Below are 27,966 nucleotides of genomic sequence, written 5' to 3' on the forward strand. Positions count from 1 at the left end.
TTCAGTGAGAAGAAAAATGACATCTTTTGGGCGTGTTTTGCAGTATTTTATTAGTGAGTTGAAATCATCACTTTTTTTTGTTATTTATGCTTTTTTTAAACTATTTGTTTTTGTGTTTGCATTTTTTTTTTCTATTTGGCTCTACATCTGTTTTTTTTTTATATATGTCATACCGTATTTATTTATTTATTTATTTTAGTGGTTCATTTCTTTAATTGAGACATAATTGATATACAACATCATATTGGTTTCAGGTGTGCAACGTGACAATTCAATATTTGTATCTATTACAAAGTGATTGCCACACTACGTCCAGTTATCTACACACAGTTACACATTTTTTTTCTTGTGATGAGAACTTTTAAGATTTATTTTCTTAGCAACTTTCAAATATATAATACAGTATGTCAACTATAGCCATCATGCAGTACATTACATCCCCAGGACTTTTTTTTTTAATATATATATAATTTATTTTCAAGTTGGTTTCCATTGTACATCTGTTTTTTATTAACATCTCTTTGTGTATTTAGAATATTGGCCCTTTGTCACTTGATCATTTCTTGATTCCAGTTTTTTGTTTACCTTTTGATGTTGTTAATGGAGTGTTTTTCTGTGTAAGTTTTAAATATTTAGTCTTGGCATTTACATAGTCTTTTCTGGTTTTGAATTATGCTTTAAATATTTGCTCATATATGTGCTTTTATAGTTTTGTTTTTTACATTTAAATCTTTAATTCATCTGGAAGATATTTTGGAATAAGGAATGAATCTTGTTCATTGTAACTTGGTCTGTAGACATAGCTTTTTACATAAAGATGTGGGAAAAAAAAGGAGGAACATACACAGATTGTCAGACTGGCTGTATCATTAAAGCTGGACATTTAAAAAAAAAATGGAGGGGCGCCTGGGTGGCTTGGTCGGTTAAGCGTCCGACTTCGGCTCAGGTGATGATCTCACGGTCCGTGAGTTCGAGCCCCGCGTCGGGCTCTGTGCTGACAGCTCAGAGCCTGGAGCCTGTTTCAGATTCTGTGTCTCCCTCTCTCTCTGCTCCTCCCCTGTTCATGCTCTGTCTCTCTCTGTCTCAAAAATAAATAAACGTTTAAAAAAAATTTTTTTTTTAAAAATTAAAAAAATAAAAAAATAAAAAAAAATGGAATCCTAACTAATACTTTTGGAGGGGATTAAAAAATAAAAATTTTGAGGGGCATCTGAGTGGCTCAGTTGGTTAAGCCTCTGACTCTTGATATCAGCTCAGGTCATGATCTTGTGGTCTTGGGATCAAGCACTGTGTCAGGCTCCATGCTGAACAAGCCTGCTTGGGATTCTCCCTCTCTCTCTGCCTTTCCCCCATTTGTTCTCTCTCTCTCTCTAAATAAATAAACATAAAAAAAAAAGAATAAAAATCTTGAGACATATGGTTTCCCAGAAGAACAAATTCAAAAGAATGATACGTGGTTAAGGAACTAATGTTTTCAGAAAAAATACTGAAATGTTAACACCCACTTTTCTATGTATAGTGTAAACATTAAACTATGCCTCTAGTCTGGGAAAGAAAAAGGAAATGTAAATATCCAAATTTGGTGTGTTTCAGTTTTATATTAATTACTGAAATGAAAAGACATGCTTTAAGAAATTAAAAGTCACTGTGCTAACCACATCTATTACAGTGATGTGAGTGGTTCTCTATTTGAAATTTTAACATGTTGAAAACAACTTTGTCCCTGATTAGCATGCCCATTAAATTACATGTGTGTATTTAGTAGTTTTTTTCTCATAACCAACAAAAGAAATTCTTACATTAGAAATCCTGGACTTCAGGTTTCCCAGATGTCTATTTGGGTGGGTCTTGGCCAACCCAAGCCAGGGAGCCAGGTCTACCTGCCCAAGGGCAGCAATGATTAACTGTGAGGGCATAATGAACACTCGATTGAAACTTGTTGGTCCAGTCAAACTTTCTTTCCACACAGGCAAGTCTTTTTTTAATTCCGCCCCAGAAAAAGTTCATGAGACAGTGTAGCAGCAGCGCCTCAGGGATTATGGGAAATCACAACACACATCTGGCACCAGGCTTCACCCCCAATGACCTTGTTCCAGCACCAGCGAATGTGGCCGTTTTCTGGGGTCTGCTGGGCCCAGGTGGCCTCACAGCCTCTACCAAATGTCCTTCCAGCGGTGGAACTGCTTCTCCCCATGTGGCCCAAGAACCTCCTGGACTCCACTCTGCTCCTGGGGATTTGCCCTTCCCACCAGAGCACCGCCAGGTATCGAACTGTGGAGTTTCAGACTCTGCACTCCCCCTGTTTACAGTCTTAATGGAATTTAAATCCTCTCCTTTCTCCCCTTTTAGTTCACTCCCTGCGGCTGTTTCCAATTTTCCACTTTCTCTCCAGCTGCTTTTTGGAAGGCGTGTTTTCCCGTATTCTCCACCCCCCCCCCCTCCCGCCCCCAGGCTCCATCCTCTCTCCACACGCAAAAGCAGCTCCCTGCCCTCCTCGGCTTCTCTCTCCCCAAGTTCCCCTCTCCACCCCACGTACCTGCTGAATTCTGTGGTTCAGGTTGTGCAGATTGTTGTGTTAATCCTCAGATCAGTTTTCTAGGTGTGCAGGATGGCTTAGTGTTGGTCTGGCTGTATTTCATAGATGTGAGGCACACAAAAAACTTCCATGCTGTTCCACCATCTTGGCTCCTCTTGGGAGAGAGAGCATCTTAAGCAGGATTTGTGCCCAGTGGGGAGCCCCATGAAGGGCTCAATGTCAGGAACCCACGAGATCATGACCTGAGTCAAAATGAAGAGTGGGATGCTCAACTGACTGAGCCACCCAGGCATCCCTCTAATCACTTCTTAATGATCAGTGGACTTGGAATCAAGCCAAGTTCTGAATTCTAGTTTCCCTACTTCAAAGCTGTGTATCATTAGCAATTTGCTGTAACTTTCTAAGTCTCAGTTTTCACATCTGTGAATTGGAATCAACCCCAATTTAGGTGATTGTGGTGAGGATGAAACCACCTGATCTGGTAAATATAAGCCCCTTAACAGTTTTAGTCTCTTCCCTTCCTTTAGGGCTTGACATCTTTTGGTAGAAAATTTTAGAGGCTTTAATACAAATATTTTATAGCATTCTTAATATCCTTTTAACATGCTGTAAGAATTCTGGGTAGAATATGCAGGATCCTTAACTAAATTGGTAGAGAGGATAAGCTTTATCTAGCCATCATACCAGGTGTTAGTCCCTAAGTGAGGCCCATAATGAAGATCTTCTGAGTCATGTGTTTGCTGTTTTATAGTGACCATCACTGAAAGCTACTATTTGTAGTAATCATGTGTTATGTTTTCTGGCTGACTGGACTGGCATCTTTTCTTTCTTTTTTTCAAACTTTTTATTGGATACAATTTCAAACTTACAAACAAGTTGCCAGAAGACTAAAAAAGAATTCTCTCTCTCTCTCTCTCTCTCTCTCTCTCACACACACACACACACACACCACAACTCATGGGGGCCCCTGGTTGGCTCAGTCAGTATACCCTGTGACTCTTGATCCCAGGGTCATGAGTTTGAGCCCCACGCTGGGTGTAGAATATACTTTTTAAAAAAATGAACTGTTGCATACTCTTTATCCAGACTCACCAATTGTTTACATTTTGCCCCATTTGCTTTGTCAAACTTTCCATCTCTCTGTCTCTGTCTCTCAACATAGATACACACATACTTTTTTTTTCTGAACCATTTGAGAATAAGTGGCAGGTATTAGTCCCTTTGTACCTAAGTATTTTTGTATTTCATAAGAATTTTTTTTACACAGCTACAGAACTATAACCAAAATCAAGAAATTTAACATTGATAACAATATCATAATCTAATCAGCAGTCCATAGTCCCAGTTATGTTATGTAACTTTTGACTGACGCACCAGCCACCCCTCCTCTCCATCTAGGATGCAGTCCAGGGTCATGTATTGCAATTAGTTATTATGTCTCTCTAGTTTCCTGGAATGTGGAACAGTTCCTGTTGTCTTTCATGTCCTTTGACCTTGATATTTTTTGTCTTTCATGACCTTGACATTTTTTTAAACTATGTAGGCCAGTTTTATAGAATGTTTGGGTTCATGTGGCATTTCCTAATGATTTCATTCAGGTTGTGTGTTTTTTGCCAGGAGTACCGCAGAAATGATATTGTGTCCTGTGTCAGGGACGTTGGTTTGTTCCATTATTGGTGATGTTAACTTTTGATCATTTGCTTCAGGTCCAATCAGAGTTTGACTTGGCACCATGAATAAACATGTGCACTGTGTTTGGAGGATCTTGAGCCTGATGAGTGCTGCCCTGCCCAGTCCTTACAATACTCATATTTTGCATTCTCATTCCCAAGCTGGAGCACAGTTTCACCCGCGTGAGATGCCGATTCACAAGCGAGTCATGAGAAGAAGAAAGTTGAACAAACGGCAGTCATTTTGCTGAAAAGAATGGCAGCAGAAACATCTGGGTTTGGGGCTGCAGGTCCCGAAAACAGTTGCAGCTGTCCACCGGAAAGCTGGCTTCCTGGCAGGGCTGCTTGGTGCCTCGCCAGGTTTGGTGAGTTCTCTTGTGTAGGTTTGTTCTTTGTCCTGAAGCTTAGCTTTGAGCTTGGGTCTCTAGTCCTCCCAACAACTCTATAAATTCTTCAATCAGCATTTCTTCCATTAAGACACAATTTACACATAGTAAGATGTGCCTATCTTAAGTATATAGTTCAAAGGGTTTTGACAATTGCATATACTTGTGTTACTTTCAACCAAATAAAGATATAGAAAATTTCTGTTACCATAGAAAGTTCCCCTATGTGCCTTTATCGTTGCTACATACCGAGTGTCTGTGTCTCCCTAACGTTCAGATGTTGAAATCCTCATCCCCCGTGTGATGGTATTGAGAGGTAGGCGATTGAGTCATGAGGGTGGAGCCCTCATGAATGGGATTTATGCCCATACAAAAGAGAGCCCTGAGAGCTCCCTTGCCCTTTCTACCCTGTGAAGTTACGGCCAGAAGACAGCCGTCTATGAACAAGGAAGTTGGCTCTCACCAGACACTGAATCTGCTGGCACCTTGATCTTAGACTTCAAGCCTTCAGAACTGTGAGAAGTAAATGTCTATTGTTTAAAAGCCACCCTGTCTGTGGTATTCTCAGCCTGAACGGACTGAGTCAATAGTCACACCCTAACCCCAACCCCACAAGCAGCTCTTACTCTGATTTTCGTCACTATAGATTAGTTTCACCTTCTTAAATCTGTAAGTTTATGTCTCTGACCAGATTTGGAAATTTTCAGCAACCCCATTCCCTTTCTCCAATCCTCCCCCCAGAACACTAATGACAGGAATATTACATATTTTCTTGTTTTGTTATAGTCCAAAGCCCTGAAGGGGCTGTTTTTTTTTTTTTTTTTTTTTTTTAAGTCTATTTTCTCTCTGTTGTTCAGATTTGGTCATTTTTGCTCTTTCAGTTCATAGATACTCTTTCTTTTGTCCCCTTCATTCTGCTGTTGAGCCCATCCAATGACCTTTTTATTTTGGTATTGCATTTCTCAGTTCTAAAATTTCCATTTGGGTCTTCTTTATGTCTTCTATATCTTTGCTGATGTTTTCTATTTTTGTCATTTGTTTTAAGCACATTCATAATTGTTTGTTGAAGCATCTTCATCGTAGGTGCTCCAAAACCTTTTAAAGTTAATTCTGACATCACTATGTTGTTGGCATCTATTTTTTGCATTTTTTTCATTTAGTTTGGGATATTTCTGGTTCTTGGTTTTTATTATTTTCTATTGAAACTAGGTATTATTTTCATATTATGAGATTATAGATCTTAAATATTTATACCTTCTATGTTAGCTGGCTTTTTTCTGACACTACTCCAGTTCAGGAATGGGAGGTACCATCTACTCAGTTCTGAGTGGAGCTAGAGGACCAAGTTCCCCACTCAACCTCTGTTTGACACATGAGGGGTGTTCTTCCCTACTGCTGGGCACAGGTGGGGGTTCCAGTTCTCTATGTGGTCTCCACTGACAACTCTGTGGAAGTGGTCTCATTACCACTGGGCAATAAATTCCTGACTCTTCACTAATCTTCTTCTGATACCATAATGGGGAAGGAGAGAAGGAGAGAGATGCCTCATTACTACTGGATGGAGGTGAAGTTCAAGCTTCTCACAGGACCTCCACTAACACTTTGGGGTGAGGGCTGCAGGGCCAGTGGGGATGAAATTATGATTCCTTGCTCGTCTTTCTCTGACATCACCCTAGCCAATGTATAATTAATCTATGCTTCCCACTCCATCTGTACTGGTGTAGGTTGGGGTGAAGTCGCAGGTTTTTCTTTGGTGTTTGGCTGGGGTAGAGTAGTTATAGTCTAAATATTTGCTGTCTTGGTAGGCGTTTGTTAGGGTTTTTTGATCGGCAACATTGGCATTTCAAGATTGCTGGCTTCTTCAGGTCTCAAGTCTGAGATACATAAGGCAAAAATAAAATCAAGGTACTTGCCACCGGTCATCTTATGTTTGTTTTATGTGTAATGCTCAGGGTTTCAGTTATACATACTTCATGGGAGGAATCTACTCCCATCTTTCTGCAAGCAGAAGTCTCTATATTTTCTTTCATTAAGTGTTTAAGCCTTTTGCCCATTTACAATTGGGTGCTGGGGTTTTTTGTTATTTATTTATTGGAGCCATTTATATATTCTTATTATGAATCTTTTGCCAGGTATGTGCTTTGCAAACATATTCTCCCAGTCTGCAGCTTGCATTTTCATTTATTAAACCATGAGTTTAATGAACAGAAGTTTTAAATTTTGATGAAGTCCAATTCTAGCTACATTTTGAACTAAACTCCTTTAATGCTAAATGAACCAATTTCTGTTGCTTGCAACTAAGAGTATTGGTTGATATAAGCCTACAAAGAATCACCTTGATACTTACACATACCATGACATTAATGCCCAAAACATTTCTGGAATCCATTTTTGGAATTGGCTCCACAAGAAGTTTATGACCGTAGCAGAAACCAGGCTCATTATTTTAGAGCTTTGCCTAATATTCCACCATCAAACACCATCTGAGAACTTAATCATATGTCAGAACTGGCTGTATAAACTTTAGGTAATTGCACAATAAATTTCACTCTCAAGGTGTGATAAGTTGCACAACAAATATTAGTTAAATGGACGTGCCCTAAATTCTGGTAGTTTGCATTAAGCTAGTTTTCCTACATACCCAGGAGTATATTGATTTAACATGTTTAGTTACAGACCTTCACTACTGTTAGCACCTATTCCATTTGAATTCTCACTTGATTAGCCTTTTCATACAAGGATACTCTGGGGCCCTGAGGAGTTGAGAGAAGGAAATCTTTTTTAGCCTGATGCTGAAAGAGCCACAGTCCTTCCAGCCCTGAGAGAATGGTAGTGACGAATCAGGGTAGTCAGTCAAGGCTAGGAAAATGAGACAGTCCTCAGCTCGTCCGGAATGAAAGAAATGAAAACACATCTGGTACATTTATATTCAAATATATAAACAACCGCTCCTGATAAAAGATTTGGAGATAGCTGTGATCTGGATTGACTATAGCTCTGCCTCCTGCTTTTATGGGTGTCTGAAGATTCTTGAAAGCCTGTTAATTTTTCCATTTATTTTATACTGAAGGGAATTGTTGTGGTATTGATAGAGCTGCTCATCAGCTCAGTGGTGATTTTTCTGGTGAGTAGGTGTTAAATATTGCCATGAAAGATAACAGGGTGGCATTCAATCCAAATGGGAAAGCCCTAACAGGTGGTTATTGAGACCTAAGACAGGAGATACTGCATCAAGGAAAATGGCAGAACTTCACACCCACATCTATGATCTTGATGTTTTATAATTATAACTTATAGGTATTACAAATTCATATGCCAGGCCTCTAGAATTACATAGTATTATGAAAAGAACCAAATATATAGTTGACAGATAATGATTGGTCGCATCTAACTCCTTAGTCATATAGAGTCCAAGTTTTGTTACTTTTTTTTTGTTTTTAAAGAATAGACTCAAAGCTACTTATATGTATTTTAAATGCTCTAAAACCTTGGTCATTATTTCATTATAATACAGATTAAAAGCAAACTGTAAAAAAAAAAGATGATTAACACAAATTAAAAAACTTAAAAGTGATTGATAAATTCCTGACTTTTCCTTTAAATTAGAAATATAAATTTCTATCTGTGTTTAATACTTCAAATCCCCTCTATATACTGACAGAATGACATAGGAGTGTCCACCTCTTGTAGACCCTGGCATTGTGAAAACTGACGTTTCTGAGAACACTCCCTGTTTCATAACTCATGACATTGTATGGGCTGCAGAAGTAATGCTTGTTTCTACCAAAAACTTACCAACCCTTGAATATGGGACTCAGGTTCATCTGAAAATTAAAACAAAGAAAAAATTTCTGCAAATATTGTTAATAGCCATTTCCAAAGAATAATACTAAGCAAAATCTTCTTAAGTTCCTTTATACTTATCAAGATAATGCTTCTGCATGGTAGAAGTGGGATAATTCCATGTTAATCTTATCAACAATTCATGGAGATTGTCCTAGTTTAGTAATACATGTAATATGTACCTGTCATATGTATAAAATGTATAATGAGCATTTGTGTTCAAGAAAACGATAACCCAATAACAAATGACATTTTATTATTCAAATGATCTTATAATGTCAACACCAATGCTAATAAAAATATATAATATGCTAAATTCATCAATGGCAAAGTCAGTTGTAATTCCCTCGAAGATTCCCACATTTCCACAGATAAATGAAGATCCTCTATTATGTAGAATTTTTCATCTTTAACTGTTAAAGGCTGGGAAAGGCAAAGCCATCCCTATTAGGAGAGCAAGAAAAGCAGAGATGGAACAGATGGGTCTCCATACATATGAAGCTGTAAGTACCTTTCTGCTCTTCATATTATCTGCAATTTAAAATAAAGAAATTCTTTCTTTCTACCAAGGTTTCTAAATGTTGAGATTGTGGGTTCTTTTCATATTGAATTTTAAGGGATGCTGCTTTGCTCTATTTCTAAGCTATTGGAAGCAATAAAGTTTAAGCTCAGTGAATCAGTATGGAGTTGGTAACATGGTGACCCTTTTTTTAAAAGCAAAGACATACAGGGGCACCTGGGTAGCTCAGTTGGTTGAATGTCCAACTCTTGATTTCGGCTCAGGTCACAATCCCAGAGTCTTGGGATCGAGCCCCATGTAGGGCTCCATGCTAAGTGTGGAGCCTGTTTAAACTTTTTCTCTCTCCCTCTGCCCCTCTGTCCCTCTGCCCTATTTATATGCTCTTGCTCTCTCTCTCCCAAAAAAAAGACAAACAAAAAGGATTTTTTTTGGAAGAATATTTTCACAAACAGGGGCTTGCTTTGTATATACATGTTACAGTTAAAGACAAAATTTGGATTATTGTTATATTCAGGAAATAGGTATTTCATTAATTAGCCCTTTACATGTATGTGAAAGAGAGGGGGATTGAAAGAGAGAGAGATTGCTTGTCAGCTTAAGTAAGATTTTGACTTCCTGAGAACTTTCTAATTAGGTGAAATACTGGCTAATATATTTAGTCTTCTTACCAGGAAATGAATGAAAAGTACATCTTGTACATTCATGAGAAACTGAAGTAGATTATTGGTTAATAACCTAATGAGACATCTGTTTAAACAGATGTTTTAGTTGAGAGAAGTGTAAACATGATTCTAAATTTACAAATACGTTGGTTATTCTTCCTTGTCTGGGAGGTTGAGCCAAAGTTTATGCAGATTAGAGGAAAGCCAGAATCTGGAAAAATCCAAAGTATTACATAAATGCAGATAAAGTAATACAATAAAGTCAGTTGGCAATTATTTTAATAGTTATTTACAGGGCCTTCCATTGCTTTACTTCATTGCTCACATACAAGTGACCTGAGTTACTCCATCTTCCTGGTCAAACTGACCGTCGTCTAATTCCCGTAGGACACTGTCATTGCTGCTGAAGCCGGAGAAGCTGCTGTACTGTGTCGGCCTCCTCTCTCTTGTCCAACACTCTCCAGAAGGAGAGAGGAGGCACTCTGCAGGTGGGTTTCTGCTGTCCATTGGTTGTGATGTGGCTGTGTCCAAACCGATGCTCCTGCTGGTGACTTTGTTCCTGTCTTCACCTTTTGTATGCCGGCTGGCTTTCCTCTGGAACACAAGAGATTGGCAACCAGGAATTAAAAAGAGGGGTGCTTTCCTGTCCTTTTGATCTAGCACATACTGTACTCGGCCTGAAACGTCTCTTCCTTGCTTCTCTTCCAGATCCTGCTCATCTTTAAGGACCAACTGAGAGCCACCCTTCACAGTCTCTCCTCCTCCCAGGTAAGAATGAGCTGCCTCTCTCTTTCACAATCTTTAGTAGCTTCTTGGCACATCCTTCTCCTCACTGACAGATTGGTTGTGTACATATCTGGGCCCTCAGTGATATCTCTGGGAGAGAAAAATCTGTTGAGATCATACTTTGGGGGAACAAAGTAGGGTAGAAATACACTGAAGTTTCTATTTTTCTTCTTGGTGTTAGTTGAGATACAGACAGCAGGAAAAGTGCTTCATTGGCCACCTCATACCCATTTCACACAGGAATAGGCTGCACAGAAGAGTCACAAATAATTCTGATCATGCTTATACTGAAAGAATGCCTGGAGCGTCTTCCTAGGTCAAGCAGACCACTCTCTCTGTCCTGGTTCAAACTACTTCTGCCTGACATGGTAGGAATGCTTAGCAACCAGACCACCTTAAGCTGCAGATGCTTCTGCTGTGAAATATTTACTGAGGGCTGACAATGTCCTTGGTGCAGTTCAGAGTAAAGAGGACATGGTCTTTGCCAAGGTAATAAGTCAAAATAAGATATCTAAGCCAATAAAAGGAAATCTCAAGAAGAAAACTGTAGCAACTCAACAGGTAGATGTTCAGAATCCTGATGAGATTTCCTTACCAGGGTGTCTTTAATACTGATAACATGACATATTAGAATGTGATCATTTACTCTTAGGAACAAAAATCTGAACAAGGATAAACAAAAAAGAGATAAAATTTAAAAAGATAAAAAAGCACACTAATTTCCCAATTTACACAGAGTTTATTATTTGGAAGTTTATTTATATGTTAGATGGAAATTAGGACTTCATTTTCCTAAACGCAACAGCTATAATTATAAAACTTAGGGAAAAAATATAGAAGTCAGATGCCCATGCCCAGGCTAGTCTTATAAAAGTTTATTAACTCAGAAGTTAGTTGAACTGTAATATATAAAATACAGAGGTATATTCTACTGACTTTCATGGCAAATATACAAAGCAAACAAACAGGTTTACTAAATCAGATTTAATGTGCTACCATGGAATGCAACCACGGTCTATGACATTGTTTGTATAGGAACATTGCAGTCCTCAGCATGTTGCATAGAAAGGCGTATGTTGGCAGCTCTTTTTCTTGGCTGAGTTACTGGAGTCCTTGGGCAAGTTTAAGTTTATGGGTCCTGCCTTAACAAGAGCTTTCATGGTCCCAAGTCAGAGATAGTTGTGGTGGTGACATTTCCATTGGCCCCCTTGTATTCATCAGATGCAAATATCAGATCTCAAATCCTTTTCTTTTTATTGTTATTGACTAGAAGCATTAAATTTATTTTTTATTTTTTTAACATTTATTTATTTTTGAGAGAGAGAGCGCGCGCATGAGTGGGGGAGGGGCAGAGAACGAGGGAGACACAGAATCTGAAGCAGGCTCCAGGCTCTGAACTGTCAGCACGGAGCCCAAAGCGGGGTTCCAACCCATGAACTGCGAGATCATGACCTGAGCTGAAGTCAGATGCTTAACTGACTGAGCCACCCAGGCGCCCCAGTAGTATTAAATTTAATACAAGCATTGGAACCTGACAGATCTACTCTTCAGGTACTGGATTTGAGAATGGCACATTTTCTCTGGCATTGGGACACTCATCAGTGAGGAGATAGCCTTTTGGCTGCAAGAAGGGCTGACGGGTACTGCCAGACTGGGCTCCTTTCTCAAGCCTGGCTACTGGCTCTTTCCCACATGTATAAAGAATTCATTCATTCTTGAATGACCTCTCAATGCTGACTGAAAGAAAATAGGAAGGCAGGGGTGCCTGGGAGCACTTGGCTGCCTAGATCTTTCCTTCTTCACCAATGCCAGGGCCAAAAGTAAATTTTGCAATAAATTCCTTATTGCATGCCAGCCAATAGAGGCCAACTCTCACATACTCAGTGAGAATTTACTTTTTAAAAAAATTTTTTTAATGTTTATTTATTTTTGAGAGAGAGAGACAGACAGACAGACAGAGCATGAGCAGGGAAGCAACAGAGACAAAGGGAGACACAGAATCCAAAGCAGGCTCAAGGCTCCAAGCTGTCAGCACAGAGCCTGACACAGGGCTTGAAATCATGAACCGTGAGATCATGACCGGAGCCAAAGTGGGACACCCAAGCGACTGAGCCACCCAGGTGCCCCACAGTGAGAATTTTCCTAATAAAATGTGGGTATTATTCAGAATAATAAGATATTCTTGGTAATTCACTTATAGATAAGTATTAATAAGTAAACAGCCATCAAATGTAAATTTCACATATTAAAAGATAACACAATACCTAGCAACTCTAGGTTGCTAGGTAACTCTAAAAAAGATTTCAGAACAAACACTTTTATTTTCTTTTTTTACCACATGACTCTTAATAAATACATCTTCAGCAATGATATTGCCTCCCCTACTCTACTCTCACTCCACATGAAGGAATAGCTTTTACAGCAGATCAAATTGCAATGTTCTTCTAACGTAGAGGGTAGGAGTCTGAAGCTCAACCAGTCCTGAGAGGTCATCTGCTTTAACCCCTCATTCTACGGAGGTAGGACCCAGGCCAAGAAGGAAGATAGGATTTGTCCAAGGTTAGGGAGTTTCTGGCCTTGAACTGGAGCCCAAGGATCCTATTTCATTCCCTTCACACTACATTATCCACAGCTACAAATTTATGAGTAGACTTAATGGTCAAAGATTTGTGTGTTTTCCAAATAAAATTTTTCTTCAGTTACAAAAATAATACATGTTCAGTGTAGAAAACTTGGCAAAAACAAAGAAAAAAGCACAACCTACCCACAATCCTATCTTGCAGAGATACCACTGTTAAAATCTGGTGTATTTTACTATTTCTTTCTCTAAATATGTATGTATTTGCTTATGTCCATATAAATGTATACAGCTCACTTTTCTACTTAGCACTGTATTTTGAATATTTCTCTAAATCAATAAGGAGAAATTTTCCACGCTACATTGCCAGGCTTATTCATATATCTTCTCACTTTTCTCTGATATTTTCACTATAAAATTGGAGGTAATTATACCAAGATCTGGATGCAAATGTCATCCTTGATAATGTCATCCTTGATAAAATCCATTAACTTTTGAGAATCATTCTCATTTGCTAAAAATGGGTGATTCATTTCAAATATATGAGACCCAGTGACAAGTCAGTTGATTTTAGAGTATCCTGCCATTCTGGCTTCCATTTTTCACTGTCAGTGTCTTAAAAACAAAAACAAAAGAATGAAATCAGAATTACACCAGTAATCATAAGACATGGTCAGTGTTGTGATGAACAGGGTAGAAGAAGAGCTAAAAGATATGGTTTAGAAATAAAAACAAGGAGTGGACATTCAGGACTTCTCTTCCTTGTATGTCTCAGGCTTGGGAGAAGATCTCCCATACCTTGCCTCTGTATGTCTCAAGCTGAAGTGTAGCTCTAGTACCATTTGGAAGAGTTAGAGAAACATGCAGAGACACTACCCCAGCTTGCTCACAGAATTTGTTCCTGGGTCATTCCAGCTTGAGGTTGTCAGAATCATTCAAAACTGGTAAGGAAAGGGGTAGTGGACAACTACCTTTCCAGTCAGTTTTCCTATCCACCTTCTTCTCTGCCGTAGTGTGGGCACATGACCCAATCAGATACAATCAGAGTCCTTCCCTGGGATTGCTATATGGACTCTAGGATAAAGAAGCTCTTTCTTTTTGATGAAGTGGCCACACTCACCTCATTAGAAGCCCTCTGCACATATGCACCTAGAAGCTGAAATAAACAGATGAAAGAGAACACCCTGGTAATGTGGAATCTCTGGTGTCAGTGCGTGAGGGCTTGGTTCTTATAGCTCTTTTTTTTTTTTTTTTTAAATTTTTATTTAATCTTGAGAGAGAAAGAGACAGAGCGCGAGCAGGGGAGGAACAGAGAGAGAGGGAGACACAGAATCCGAAGCAGGTTCCAGGCTCTGAGCTCTCAGCACAGAGCCCGATGTGGGGCTCGAACTCACAAACCGGGAGATCAGGAGCTGAGTCGAAGTCGGTCGCTTAACCGACTGAGCCACCCAGGCACCCCCTTATAGCTCTTTATTGATGTTGTAAGCTATGCTGGTATCCTTTCCACCTAGAAGCTAGTAAATTCCCTTATATACACACAGGCTAATCTGAGCAGGGTTTCTGTCCCTTACATTCCCAGGGACACCAATAGATAAGAACACAGGTGGCCTAGAAGAGAGCTGTTCTCCAGCCTGAACATTGTCCTGTGGCAACAGGGACCACTCTTTCTCTTCTGCTCACACCAGGAAAAAAACCCATTTACTTTAAGTGGAAAGCATTCCCTAGATGAAGAACCTCGTTAATGATAAAAGCAAAATGCTTTCATCTTGATTTTTGCATAATTTTCTTTGAGATACTCGATGCCCTCTATTTACCTAGCACTTGATTTGATTTCACATGGATTTCAATCAAGGATACTGACAGCTAATGAATTAAGTATGACCCTTATGGTTTTCAAATAATTTCACATCAACTTCAAATGACTGAAAAAGTAAGAACTCAGTTTAATGATTGTCTCACTGTAAGGTAAAAAAAGAAGTTAATGTGTACATTAATATTTCTTAGTATTCATATATGATTTTATTGTAGCTACCTTGGAAAAGATCTGGTTTAGAACATTTTTCTGGCTGCTGCTCCTTCACTTCTTGGTTTGTGTTAGAGGACTGATTCAACAGATGTGTCCAAGAAGTCTTTACCTCTTGAAATCATTCATTTTGAGGTATATTTAAAGATAAGAATATTATTTGAATATTATTTTGCTCTCAAGAAGAAAAATAAATTAAAACGGAAACCATTAAAATTAAACTCCTGTCTCCCCAGGATCTATTCTCTCCATTTTTCTTTTAATAACAGAACTCCTCCCGGCAGTGCCTTGCAGTTTTGAGCTGGCCATGTGCTATTTCACCATGGTACCAACTCCCGGTTTCCCAGATTACATTTCCCAGTCTCCCTTGAAGATACCTGTGGTGACATAAATAAGTTCAGGTCAATAGGATGTGAGAAGAAATACGTGACTTGGGGGTCAGTGCCTTAGAAGCATGCCTGGGACTCCTCTTTCCTGCTTCTTGCAGGCTGAACACAGCAACAACTGTGGCAGCAGCCCTGGGTCCAGAGGCAGAAGCCAAATGTGGAGGGCGGCAGAGCTGACCTGTCATGAAGCAGAGCCTCGCCCCACCCTAGAGGACCTGCTCAGCTTCAGACTATGATGACAGAGAGACCCTTCTGTTGTGTTTAAATCATTCCTTATGGGTCTTTTTTTAGTATAGCATCTTAGTAACTACTTACCAATTAATAATGAATGAATAAGTTGTTGGGTGACTAATGCTTTTCAGCTTAATTTTCCCCAACTTTCCTATTAAGAAAAATTTCAAGTATACAGAAAGTTTAAAGGACAGTACAACAAACACCATATATTCACTACCTAATTCTAAACTTGTTGATACTGTGCTATATTTCTCATATATACATGTGTTTTTTACAACATCAAAAAACATTCCCGGGGCACCTAGATAGCTCAGTTGGTTGAGCGTCCTACTCTTGATTTGTGTTCAGGTCATGATCCCAGGGTTGTGGGATCAAGCCGCTCATTGGGCTCTATGCTAAGTGTGGACCCTTCTTAAGACTCTCTCTCTCTCTCTCTCTCTCTCTCTCTCTCTCTCTCTCGGCGCCTGGGTGGCTCAGTCGGTTAAGTGTCTGACTTCAGCTCAGGTCATGATTTCACAGTCTGTGAGTTCAAGCCCCGCGTTGGACTCTGTGCTGACAGCTCAGGGAGGCTGCTTCAGATTCTGTGTCTCCCTCTCTCTCTGCCCCTCCCCTGCTCATGCTCTGTCTCTTTCTGTCTCAAAAATAAATAAAAACATTAAAAAAAATTAAAAAGATTCTCTCTCTCTCCCTCTGCCCCTCCCTCTCTCTCTCTCTAAAATTAAAAAAAAAAAAAGTTAAAACAAATTAAAAAAAAGAATTCCTGCATACTAGCTGAAAGCAATTTTTAGCTGGAGAAAATGGAGGGTCGTTAGGCATTTCTAGATTCTTCTTCAATTTCTCCACAGAGTTAGTAGTGATTAATCATCTAGTATTGAAAGAAAAACATTCCTACTGAAAACAAAAGCAACATTTCACTTCTCATGACAAGGCAATGTGGCAAGCCCACTACATGTTTTCTCACTGAATCCTCCTCACAAACCTGTGGTAAGTACCTATGTTGTCCATCTTTTACGGATGAGGACACGGAGGCTTGCAGATTGTGACACACACACACACACACACACACACACACACTATCCCCTGGCATCCTTTTCATGTTTTGTTTTCTACTCCTAAGAACACCACAGAATGGAAACTCTATTCTGAATTAGTGGAAACTAAATACTTTTAAATGACCTTTGTTTCTTTTAAATAATTATCAAAGGGAAGTGGGCTGAAGAATTTAACTGAAATAGAGACTTTTAGGTAAAAAAAAATCAATGAATTTTGAGTATTCAAAAGAAACAAAAAAGTTAAGAAAAGTATTTTGGAAGAAAAGTTGGGAACATTTTAATAGATGGAGGTAAAATCCTGGTTGGAGTCTTTTATTCTACTGAATGTAAAATAATTGAATTTATTTAGAGGCCTCTCTCCAAAATAAAGAAAAATACAAATAGATGAAAGGAACAAGACAGAAAGACCTTGGTTTATCATCCTGTGTAGCCTTACTTCATAAGAATTTCATTACCCAAGGACAGTCTTTAATGAAGGACAAAGATGTAAAAAAATTTAGTCTGTGTGATTTATAAAGCAATCTTTTAATTTTTAAATTATTATATACTAGGGGTGCCTGGGTGGCTCAGTCGGTTAAGCATCCGACTTCGGCTCAGGTCGTGACCTCGTGGTCCGTGAGTTCAAGCCCCGCGTTGGGCTCTGTGCTGACAGCTCAGAGCCTGGAGCCTGCTTCTGATTCTATGTCTCCCTCTCTCTCTGACCCTCCCTCCATTCATGCTCTGTCTCTCTCTCTCTCAAAAATAAACGTTAAAAAAAATTTAAAAAAATTATTATATACTAAAAGTGTATAGTTCTATAAATTTCAACACTTATGTATAGTTTTGTGTAACTATAATAAGACATGTAACAGTTTCATTACCTCTTGCAAACTCCCTGTGTGATCCCTTTATCACTTCCCTTCCCCAAATCCCTAATTCCTAGCAACCACTGACCTGTTCTCCACATTATATCATTATCTCTTTGAGACTATCATATAAATGGAATATTTTTTATTATTTCTAAATTGCAATATGATTAACATACAGAGCTATATTAATTTCAGGTGTACAAACAGTGATTCAACAATTATATACATTACTCAGTGCTCATCATGATAAGTGTACTTTTTTTTTAAATATGAAATTTATTGTCAAATTGGTTTCCATACAACACCCAGTGCTCATCCCAACAGGTGCCCTCCCCAACACCCACCACCTACCCTCGCCTCCCTTGATAAGTGTACTCTTAACCCCCATCATCTATTTCATCCAGCCCCCTTCCCCCAGCCTCTCCTCCGCTAACCACCGGTTTGTTCTCTATATATAGGAGCCTGTTTTTTTGTTTGTCTCTTTTTTTCTTTGTTCATTTGTTTTGTTTCTTAAATTCTACTTATGAGTGAAATCATACAGCATTTGTCTTTCTCAGACTTATTTCACTTAGCATCATACTGTCAAGATCTATCCATGTTGTTGCTAATGGCAAGACTTTGTTCTTTTTTATGGCTGAGTAATACTCCATTGTATGTATATACCACACCTTCTCTCTCTATTCATCTATTGATGGACACTTAGGTTGCTTCCATATCTTGGCTATTGTAAACAATGCTGCAATAGATATAGGGGTACATATCTCTTTTTGAATTAGTGTTTTCATATTTTTGGGTAAATGCCCAGAAGTGGAATTACTGGATCATAATGGTATTTCTATTTTTAAGTTTTTGAGGAACTTCCATACAGTTTTCCACAGAGGCTGCACCAATTTATACTCCCACAAATAGTGCACAAGGATTCCTTATTCTTCACATCCTTGCCAATACTTGTTATTTCTTATCTTTTTTATATTAGCCATTCTGGCTGGTATGAGGCGATCTCTCACTGTGGCTTTGATTGCATTTCCCTGATGATGAGTGATGTTGAGCATCTTTCCATGTGTGTGTGGGACATCTGTATGCTTCTTTGGAGAAATGTCAGTCTTCTGCCCATTTTTAATTGGATTATTTGTTTTTGTGTGTGTGTTAAGTTGTGTAGGTTCTTTATATATATTTTGGATAGTAACCTTTTATCAGATATGTCTTTTGCAAATATCTCCTCCAATTCAGTAGGTTACCTTTTTTTTTTTTTTTTTTTTTTGGTAAATTTTTCACTCTGTAACCTTTTGAAACTGACTTCTTTTAATCAGCATGCTTTTGCAATTAATTCAACTCCTTGTGTATATAATTATTTCATTCCTTTTTATTTCTGAGTAGTATTTTATTGTATGAATGTACCATAGTTGTTTAGCCATTCACCTGTTGAAGACACTTGAATTGTTTCCAGTTTTTGGAGATTATGAATAGAACTGACATAAACATTTCTGTTCCATTTATATTTCAATTTCTATTTCTCTAGGGTGAATACCCAAGAGTGGTTTTGCTGGGTCATATTGTAAGTGTGTGTTTAACCTCAAAAGAAGTTGCCAATTGTTTTTCCAGAGTGGTTGTATCATTCTGCATTCCTACTAGCTTTGTTTGAATGTTCCAATTGCCGTTCTCCTTTACTAGTTCTTGGTATTGTCAGTATTTTTTATTTTAGTCATTCTCAATGGTGCAGAGTAGTATCTCATTACGGTTTTCATTGCATTTCCCTAATGGCTAATGATTTAAATGACTTTTTAAGTGCTTATTTCTCATCTACATCCTTGTTGGTGAGGTGTCCAAGTCTCTACGCTATTTTTTAGAGTTGTTTGTTCAGTTTTTAGAGTTCTTGGTACATTCAAGATACAAGTTCTCTGTTATATATGTGATTTCAAGGTTTTTTTTCTCCTAATCCATGGTTTGCTTTTTCACTTTCTTAAAAAATTCTCAAGCTATCTGGAAAATTTATTAAAACATATCTGTGAAATAAAAAACCAAATTCTAAAAGTAAAGGTCTTAAACTCAAAATGGATTAAAGACCTAAATGTAGGATCTGAAACCATACAAACTTCTAAAAGAAAACATAGGCAGTAATCTCTTGGACGTTGATCTGAACAACATTTTCCTGGATATGTCTCATCAAGCAAGGATAACAAAAGCAAAAATAAACTATTGGGATTACATCAAACTAGAAAGCTTTAGCACAGCAAAGGAAATCATCGGCAAAATGAAAAGGCAACCTACTTAGAGGGAGAAGATATTTACAAATGATATATAGGATAAGAAGTTAACATCTAAAATATATAAAGAATGCATACAACTCAACACCAAAAAAAAAAAAAAAATAAAAGTGTGATTAAAAAATGGGCAGAGGACCTGAACAGACATTTCTCCAAAGAAGACATATAGATGTCCAACACACACATAAAAAGATGGCTCAACATTCACCATCAGGGAAGTAGAACTCAAAGCCAGACACCAGTCAAATTGGCAAGGATGTGGAGAATAAGGAATCCTTGTGCATTGTTGGTAGGAGTGTAAATTGGTGTAGCCACTGTGGAAGACTGTACGGAGGTTCTTCAAAAACTTAAAAATAGAAATACCGTTATGATCCAGTAATTCCACTTCTGGGCATTTACCCCACAAATATGAAGACACAAATTCAAAAAGAGATATGTACCCCTATGTCTATTGCAGCATTATTTACAATAGCCAAGGTATGGAAGCAACCCAAGCGTCCACTGATAAATGAATAGATAAGGAAGGTGTGGTATACACACACAATGGAATATTGCTTGGCCATAAAAAAGAACAAAGTCTTGCCATTAGCAACAACATGGATAGATGTAGAGAGTATAACGCTAAGTAAGATAAGTCAAAGACAATACCATATGATTTCACTTATATGTGGAATCTAAAAAACAAAACAAACAAAAAATTTAAAACACAGAGAATAATAAATACAGAAAGCAAATTGGTGGTTGACAGTGAGAAAGGGGTGGAAGGACGGGCAAAATAGGTGAAGGGGATTAAGGTATAAACTCCAGCTATAAAGTAAGTAAGTCATGAAGATGAAAAGTACAACATAGGAAAGAGAGTCAATAGCATTGTAATAATGTTGTATGGTGACAGATGGTAACTACACTTACGGTGGTAATCACTGCATAATGTATAGAATTGTTGAATCGCTAAGTTGTGCACCTGAAACTAATATAACCTATGTCAACTATACTTCAATATTAAATATAAAATAATAAATAAAAGCTAAAATTAAGGATGAAAAAAAGTAGCTTCAGAGGTCAAGACAGAGAATGCACAGGTGTGTTGCAATATTAGGCACACCCACTTCCAAAAAACTTTTCCTTTACCCTCTTATTTCAGTACCCGAGGCCTACAAATTAAACTAACAAAAGATAGATTAAGAGGAGAAAAGATTTATTTTGGATGTACATGGGGCTTCACAGAGAAAAAGTGAAAACCCAAAGAGGCAGTTAGACTGAAAGCTTATACATGATTTTAACAAAGGATGATAGATTGTGGAGAAGTGACTAGACAAAGGAACAGGGTTTTGAGCTTCTATGGGCAGCAAATTGTGGAAAGGTAAGTATATGGGGAACCTAAGGGAAGATCAAGGTTATTTTAGTAAGATTTATTTATGTAGACCCAAGTCAGTGCTGTCTCCAGTGAGGAATCATCTCTAGTGATTAGGAGTCTTCTCCTATTCCTGGTATAGGAGAGGAGGACAACTTTACAAATGGAAATTTATGTTACCTTTTTTAAAAAAAGATTTTATTTTTAAGTAATCTCTACACCCAATGTGGGGGTTGAACTTACAATACAAGAGTCACCTGCTCTACCGACTGAGCCAGCCAGGTACCCTTACATTAACTTTAAAAAGGGAAATTTATGCCCCGTTTTTATGAGAAAGGGAGAGGGTAGAAAGTTACTCCTATGTCTGTGTTTCTTAATTACCTTCAGCTCAAAATAATCCTTTGCCAAAGTGGCAAATTTGGGGGTAACATATTTTGATCCCCTTTGGAGCTGTCTCATGTCACCTGTTACTGGCACATTTCCTTTGTTGTTATGTTGTTTTGGAGACTATTTCCATATGGAGTCCACATTTCCTCATCTGTATTCACCATTTTGAATTACAACGTGAGTTTAAGGATTAACTGCTTCCATAGAACATTTGGTTAATAAAGCATTGGGACACCTGGGACTCAGTTGGTTAAGCGTCTGATTCTTGATTTTGGCTCAGGTCATGCTCTCACGTTCGTTCGTGGGACTGAGCCCAGTGTTGGGCTCCACACCACCGCTTGGGATTCTCTCTCTGCCCCTCCTCCACTCGAGCCCAACTTTGAGTGTGTGCACTCTCTCTCTCTCAAAATAAATAAATAAACTTAAAAAAAAACATCATTTTTACTCACTTCTGGTGTTTGAGCAGCTGAATTCCACATAACTGGTCTCTGAAGGAACACAACCTGCTTTGTAGCCAAATTCCCTTCACTGCAAATTAAAACAATAGCATTAGTATTTGCGAATTAGTAATCCTCTATATTTCGTACTTGGCTAAAATATTCCACCTGTATTCTTTGTAAAATAATCTTATTCAAAAATGATTATAAATATGATTCTATATAAATATGATTCTATTTGATTCCTAAGGAAAAACAAGAAAAAATGCCTAAAAAATGAATACAGTCATTACAAAAGAAAAATTTATTTAAAAGTTGTAATCTCAATGTGCTAACGTAACTATTTTATCTTCTTTTGCCCCCTCCTAATCTTCTTTATCAACATGTGAATTTCTGCAGGTCTGTAACCACTACATATTTGCATTTCTGTGTTCTATACTTTTCACTGAACACCCTTTCCTTGTTTGTGCACTGGTGATCGTATTCTTAATAGCTTCAGATTATCTCAAAGAATTAAGATACTAAAATGTATTAAGTCTTTCCTATGTGACTGGAAAATTAGGTTGTTTCCAGTTTTTTTGCTACTTTTAAATAATGTTGCTATAAGACATGTATAGTCTTCCTTATTCTTATGACTTATTTCCTTGAGATAAATTCTTAGGAGTAGGATTATTAGGTCAAAAGGGTATGATTTAAGCTTCTTGGTATGCATTGTCAAATTTGCCTTATAAAAAGAAGAGACCAATTTGGGCTGCCACATGTGAGAGATTGTATATACATTTTCAATTGAAGGACTTGAGCCACAGCTAGTTTTATTTTCAGATGCTTCTTTGTAGTCAGCTACTCAGTATTCTCCTTATTTAACTATCATCATGGCAAATTACCCCTTGCCAAAGACTACTTGGGGTTTGTATTTCTCTGAAATGCTTTTCACAGTCTCCATGGATTTATGGGGAGGAGTGTCTGTAGCTAATGTTGCTCAGTTACGACTTTTATTATGCAAAAAACCCAAACAAAACCTCACTATTAGCTGCATTTTATGCTGAGCTCTTTTTCCGGAAAACAAACGCAACATTGAAACTCTGGCCCTAGTGGTATATGTCAGCCCCACACCATTTGAAAATCCCCACTTTACTGATACTGTTGAATTTTGAGAAACCGCAAAATTTCCCCCAGAGTGTTACTGAGAGACTGCTGCTTTTTTATTTTTATTTTAAAAGAATGCTTCTAGTCTAATCTCATTTTAGTTTGATCTTATCTTCGATTAGAAGAAAAGACTTGGTATGAAGTACAGTTGACCCTTGAACAACGAGGGGGTTAGGGGCATTAACCTCCTCCCTGCCACAGTAAAAAATCCATGTATAACTTTTGATTACCCCAAAACTTAACTACTAATAGCCTGCTGTCGACTAGGAGCCTTACTGATTATATAAACAATCAACACATATTTTGTATGTGGTGTGTATCATATACTGTATTCCTACAATAAAGTAAACTAGAGAAAAGAAAATGTCGTGAAGAAAATTATAAGGAAGAGAAAATACATTTACGGTTTTGTACTATATTTATCAAAACAAACCTGCTTATAAGTGGACCTGTGCAATTCAAACCCATGTAGTTCAAGGGTCAACTGTATATTGTACCTTTGAGAACAATCATCAGGACACATGGGTTATGACACAGGCATACAGAGAAGGAACCAGCAGTGTACAGAATAGGCTGTCTGTTTGGGAGGTACAGAATATGCTGGAAAAGGCTGAGGCTTTGGAGCCTAAGAGTTCCTGGGTTCAATCCCAACTGTACCATAATAGCTGATGAGACCACCTAATAGCTGGTAAAATTTGGCAAAATTTTAGACTCTCTGCACTTCATTTCCTATCATGACTTTGTGAAGGATAGATATGTTGATGTGCATGAACACCTTCACTGTGCCTGGCACTAGAAGAAGTACAACAAATGTGATTTCCTTCTACTTTTTCTATCTGTTTAATGAAATGTAGGGTGGAGTTAAGTGGGAGGGAAATGTCTCAGAATCAAAAATCCCTTCCAGAGAGAAAAGTCAAGGGAAGGAGAGGGTACCCGAGAATACAGAGGACATTTCTGGGTAATGGTCAAAGTGTGTGATTCAGGTAGAGAAAGCCACGAGAGGACCAGGCCTCGAGCTATGGAAAGATGAGAAACCAGAATTTCTCTTCTTGAATAGAAAGCAGGAGAAGGTCAAGGTAGGGATTGTGAGTGACCCTGGAGTGAGTACTTTCCAACACATTACAGGATGTGAATATACATGAAATCTGAATGTCCTAGGGTGTGATGTTTGACTTAGAGCAGGCTTCTCAACCTTTACTAATGGGGTAAAATAGTAAATGCAGAGATAGCTTCTTTGCTGACTGTAATAGGACAGTCTTCACATGCCCAGATAAGGCTGTGGAAGGTCAGCATCTTCCCAGCTCTTGGGGAGGTCCTTAGAACAAGTTCTTCGGTTTGAAATATGTCTGAGATTGCTATGTCCCTAGTTTTCTGAGGGCCATTCTGATTTTTTTTTTACAGTGTTAAGTTTTATTTTTAAATTATTTTTAAGTTTATTTATTTGAGAAAATCTCTATACCCAACATGAGGCTTGAACTCACAACCCAGAGATCAAGAGTTGCATGCTCTTCTGACTGAGCCAGCCAGGCACCCTAAGGCCATTCTGATTTAAAATAGGTCCTACTAATTATCAACAGTAGTGGAACTGTGGAAAGAGCCTAAATGTCCATGGACTGATAAATGGAAAGAAGGTTTGGCATGTATATATATATATATATATATATATATATATATATGATGGAATATTACTTAGCCATCAAAAAGAATGAAATCTTGGGGACACCTGGGTGGCTCAGTCGGTTGAGTGGATGACTTCAGGTCAGGTCATGATCTCCCAGTTTGTGAGTTGGAGCTCCACATCAGGCTCACTGCTGACAGTGCAGAGCCTGCTTTAGATCCTCCTTCCCTCTCTCTTTGCCCTTCCCCGACTCGTGCTATCTCTTTCTCTCAAAAATAAATAAGCATTAAAAAAAAAAGAATGAAATCTTGCCATTTGCAATGACGTGGATGGAGCTAAAGTATATTATGCTATGCGAAGTAAGTCAGAGAAAGACAAATGTATGATTTCACTCATATGTAGAATTTAAGAAACAAAACATGAACATATGGGAAAGGGAAAAAAAAGAATGAGAGGGAAACAAACTATAAGAGATTCTTAAATACAGAGAACAAACTGAGGGTTGATGGAGGGAGGTGGGTGGGGGATGGGCTAGAAGAGTGATGGGTGTTAAGGAGGGCACTAGTGACAAGCCCTGGGTGTTGTATGTAAATGCTGAATCACTAAATTCTACTCCTGAAACTAATATTGCACTGTATGTTAATGAACTAGAATTTAAACTTGAAAAAGAAAAAAGAAAATAGGTCCTGCTATTTCCAGAACATCTGTGAGACACGGAACTCCTTTTGGTTTAGAGAATCTAAGCATGGTAGAACTAAGGGACAGAAGCCTGACAGAGCAACAACTATCTGAAAGGGTGAGTGCCTCACAGCCTCAGTGGCTCTGGAGGTAATTCTGTCTGCTGAGCTGGGATAGGATATTTGTCCTGTAGCACAGTTTCTGAAAGGATTTGACTGGTGGTGTCATTACTTGACCAGGGAGGGTTCGCATGCCCTGGATACTCAGAGGACAGGGCCTACATCTCCTATTCCCTACAGCAATTTTCATCCAAAAAGTGTTAGTTAACTGAGTAACTTGGTATTTTTCTTTTTTTTTTAATTTTTTTTTTTTCAACGTTTTTTATTTATTTTTGGGACAGAGAGAGACAGAGCATGAACGGGGGAGGGGCAGAGAGAGAGGGAGACACAGAATCAGAAACAGGCTCCAGGCTCCGAGCCATCAGCCCAGAGCCTGACGCGGGGCTCGAACTCACGGACCGCGAGATCGTGACCTGGCTGAAGTCGGACGCTTAACCGACTGCGCCACCCAGGCGCCCCATAACTTGGTATTTTTCTAAGAGGAATTTAAAACTCTTCACATCCTCTTCCAGACTATTATTAGTGGGCAATCATGCTTTGATGTCATAGAAAATGAACACGGCTTCTGAGAAATGGCAGATTTTCACACAAGTGCTGAAAGAGTTCTGGCACAACCTGTGTTGGTCAAGAGCATAAGCTTCAAGGATAAGCTGGCCAAGGAAATAGTCTGCAAAGGTGTAAAACCATCCACTAGTTCTTCCTTTCTGAGGGCAGCAAATAATCCCTTGTGCCACTGTCAGCATGAGGGACGGGTCAGCCACTTCAGGCCTGGAGAGGCTAAGTTTCCTGCAGGCAATGATGGGGAGCAGGGTGAGGTATAAAAGGGCCCAGATGGGGGAAGGGAAAGGAGGGTCATTAGGACAGAAGGACCAGGAAAGTATCATGACTCTAGAGGCCAAAGTCCATGTGCGACCTGAGGCACTGGTCCAAACTGAAGGAGATAAAACAAAGGTCGGATCTGTGAGGCCTAGCGGAAAATGCAGTTGGTGGGAGAAGCCAGTGTCAGATCCATGCATCTCACCAGACCGAACCAGGTGAAGTAGAGTGAAAGGGTAAAGCCTGAGTCAGTGTCAGGTTCACACCTAGAATCAGACAAACACCAGAGGGCAGGTGTGGACCTAGAAGAAGCAGGAGAGGCCACCAGTATTGCTGTTGTCCCTGGGACATGGGCTCTTTTGCTCTTTGTCTTGGTATTATGCTCACCTCTTAATGTGGGCATACACTACTATAGGGTCTGGGGAGTGAGCATAAGCGTAAGGAATCAGGCCACAGATGGGGAAGAAAGTGGGTTTTTGACCAGTTCTACAGCTTTACACTACAAAATGTGGGGACACATCCTTTTTCTGTGATATATTTATTGGAGAGGATGTTGAGTGTGGGGGAAACAGCATGTATATGACTTTAGAGTCAGACCAATGCTGGGTTTCCATCTGAGTTTTGCTGCTTACTAGCTATGTGATGATGAGCTAGTTACTCAGACTTTCTGAGCCTCCCATTTCTCTTCTGTAAAACAGGTGGTCCAAACAATATCTGTGAGGTGATGGAAGTAAAGTTCTTAGCACAGATCCTGGAGCACAGTAGATGCTTTATAAATGTTTCCTTCTCTCTTCCCTACCTTCTTCTATGCCTTTCATATGAAAGCAAAAAGAAGACTTTCCATTTGGGTGTTGTTTAAAGGAGAGAGGTTTGCTATGGCATCAACAGACTACTAAGAAAGAGACTAGCTTCCCAACAACAGAAGATCTCATGGACTAAAGTAAGAAGGGTAACTTGGAGGGGCGCCGGGGTGGTTCAGTCGGTTGAGCGGCTGACTTTGGCTCAGGTCATGGTCTCACGGTTCGTGAATTTGGGCTCTGTGCTAACAGCTCGGAGCCTGGAGCCTGCTTCGGATTCTGTGTCTCCCTCTCTCTCTGCCCCTGTCCTGCTCACACTGTCTCTCTCTCTCAAAAATAAATATAGGTTAAAAGAAAAAAGAAGGATAACTTGGATTTGTGTAGTGCTTTTGGTACACTATTTTCCTTGTTAATGAGCACTTTTGCTTCTTATGATAGCCACCCCCCTTTTTAAAAAGGCTTGATTTTTAAGTAATCTCTACACCCAATGTGGGGCTTGAACCTAGAACCCAGAGATCAAGAGTCACATGCTCCACCGACAGAGCTGGTCAGGCGTCCCTCTTAGGATAGCCCTTTGAGGTGCGCAGAGAAGATATTATTTTATCCATTTTATGGATAAGGAAATTGAGACTCAGAGTTTTTAAGAGTTTTGTCTTGGGTCTTCTCTATTTCCCACAACACCATACTATCTCTACAACAAGTGTAGAATGAATTCAGTAAAGCTCTGACTACAGAGAAGAGTGGCCTAATTTAATTCTATTCTGCTGGAACACTTTATAATGAATGGATAAGCATAGATTACTTTGCAAAAGTTCAGATTTTTATGTAG

General features: G+C 38.8%; 1 protein-coding gene and 1 long non-coding RNA gene across 11 annotated transcripts in view; one reads left to right on the forward strand and one right to left on the reverse strand.

The window, feature by feature from the left end:
- RFTN2 (raftlin family member 2) overlaps window positions 1-27,966 on the reverse strand; it is a 136,068-nt gene that overhangs the window by 30,037 nt on the left and 78,065 nt on the right. For 8 of the 10 annotated variants that reach the window (XM_042994995.1, XM_042995000.1, XM_042994999.1 and 5 more), the window contains 2 exons: window positions 21,976-22,054; window positions 9,880-10,211 (listed from right to left, as the gene is read on the reverse strand). In XM_042994995.1, coding sequence (XP_042850929.1) covers window positions 9,939-10,211; window positions 21,976-22,054 — 352 coding nt within the window. In that variant the 3' untranslated portion in view covers window positions 9,880-9,938. Of the gene's footprint in view, window positions 1-2,663; window positions 2,779-8,387; window positions 8,417-9,879; window positions 10,212-21,975; window positions 22,055-27,966 lie in introns of those variants that run through there. The other 2 variants (XM_042995002.1, XM_042995001.1) reach the window with 2 other exon arrangements.
- Window positions 4,368-27,317, forward strand: LOC122240991. The gene is made up of 3 exons (XR_006220872.1): window positions 4,368-4,571; window positions 10,326-10,385; window positions 27,166-27,317. It is a non-coding gene; the product is annotated as an uncharacterized LOC122240991 (long non-coding RNA).

Source organism: Panthera tigris, chromosome C1 (assembly GCF_018350195.1).
Source record: "Panthera tigris isolate Pti1 chromosome C1, P.tigris_Pti1_mat1.1, whole genome shotgun sequence".
Lineage (NCBI taxonomy): Eukaryota > Metazoa > Chordata > Mammalia > Carnivora > Felidae > Panthera > Panthera tigris.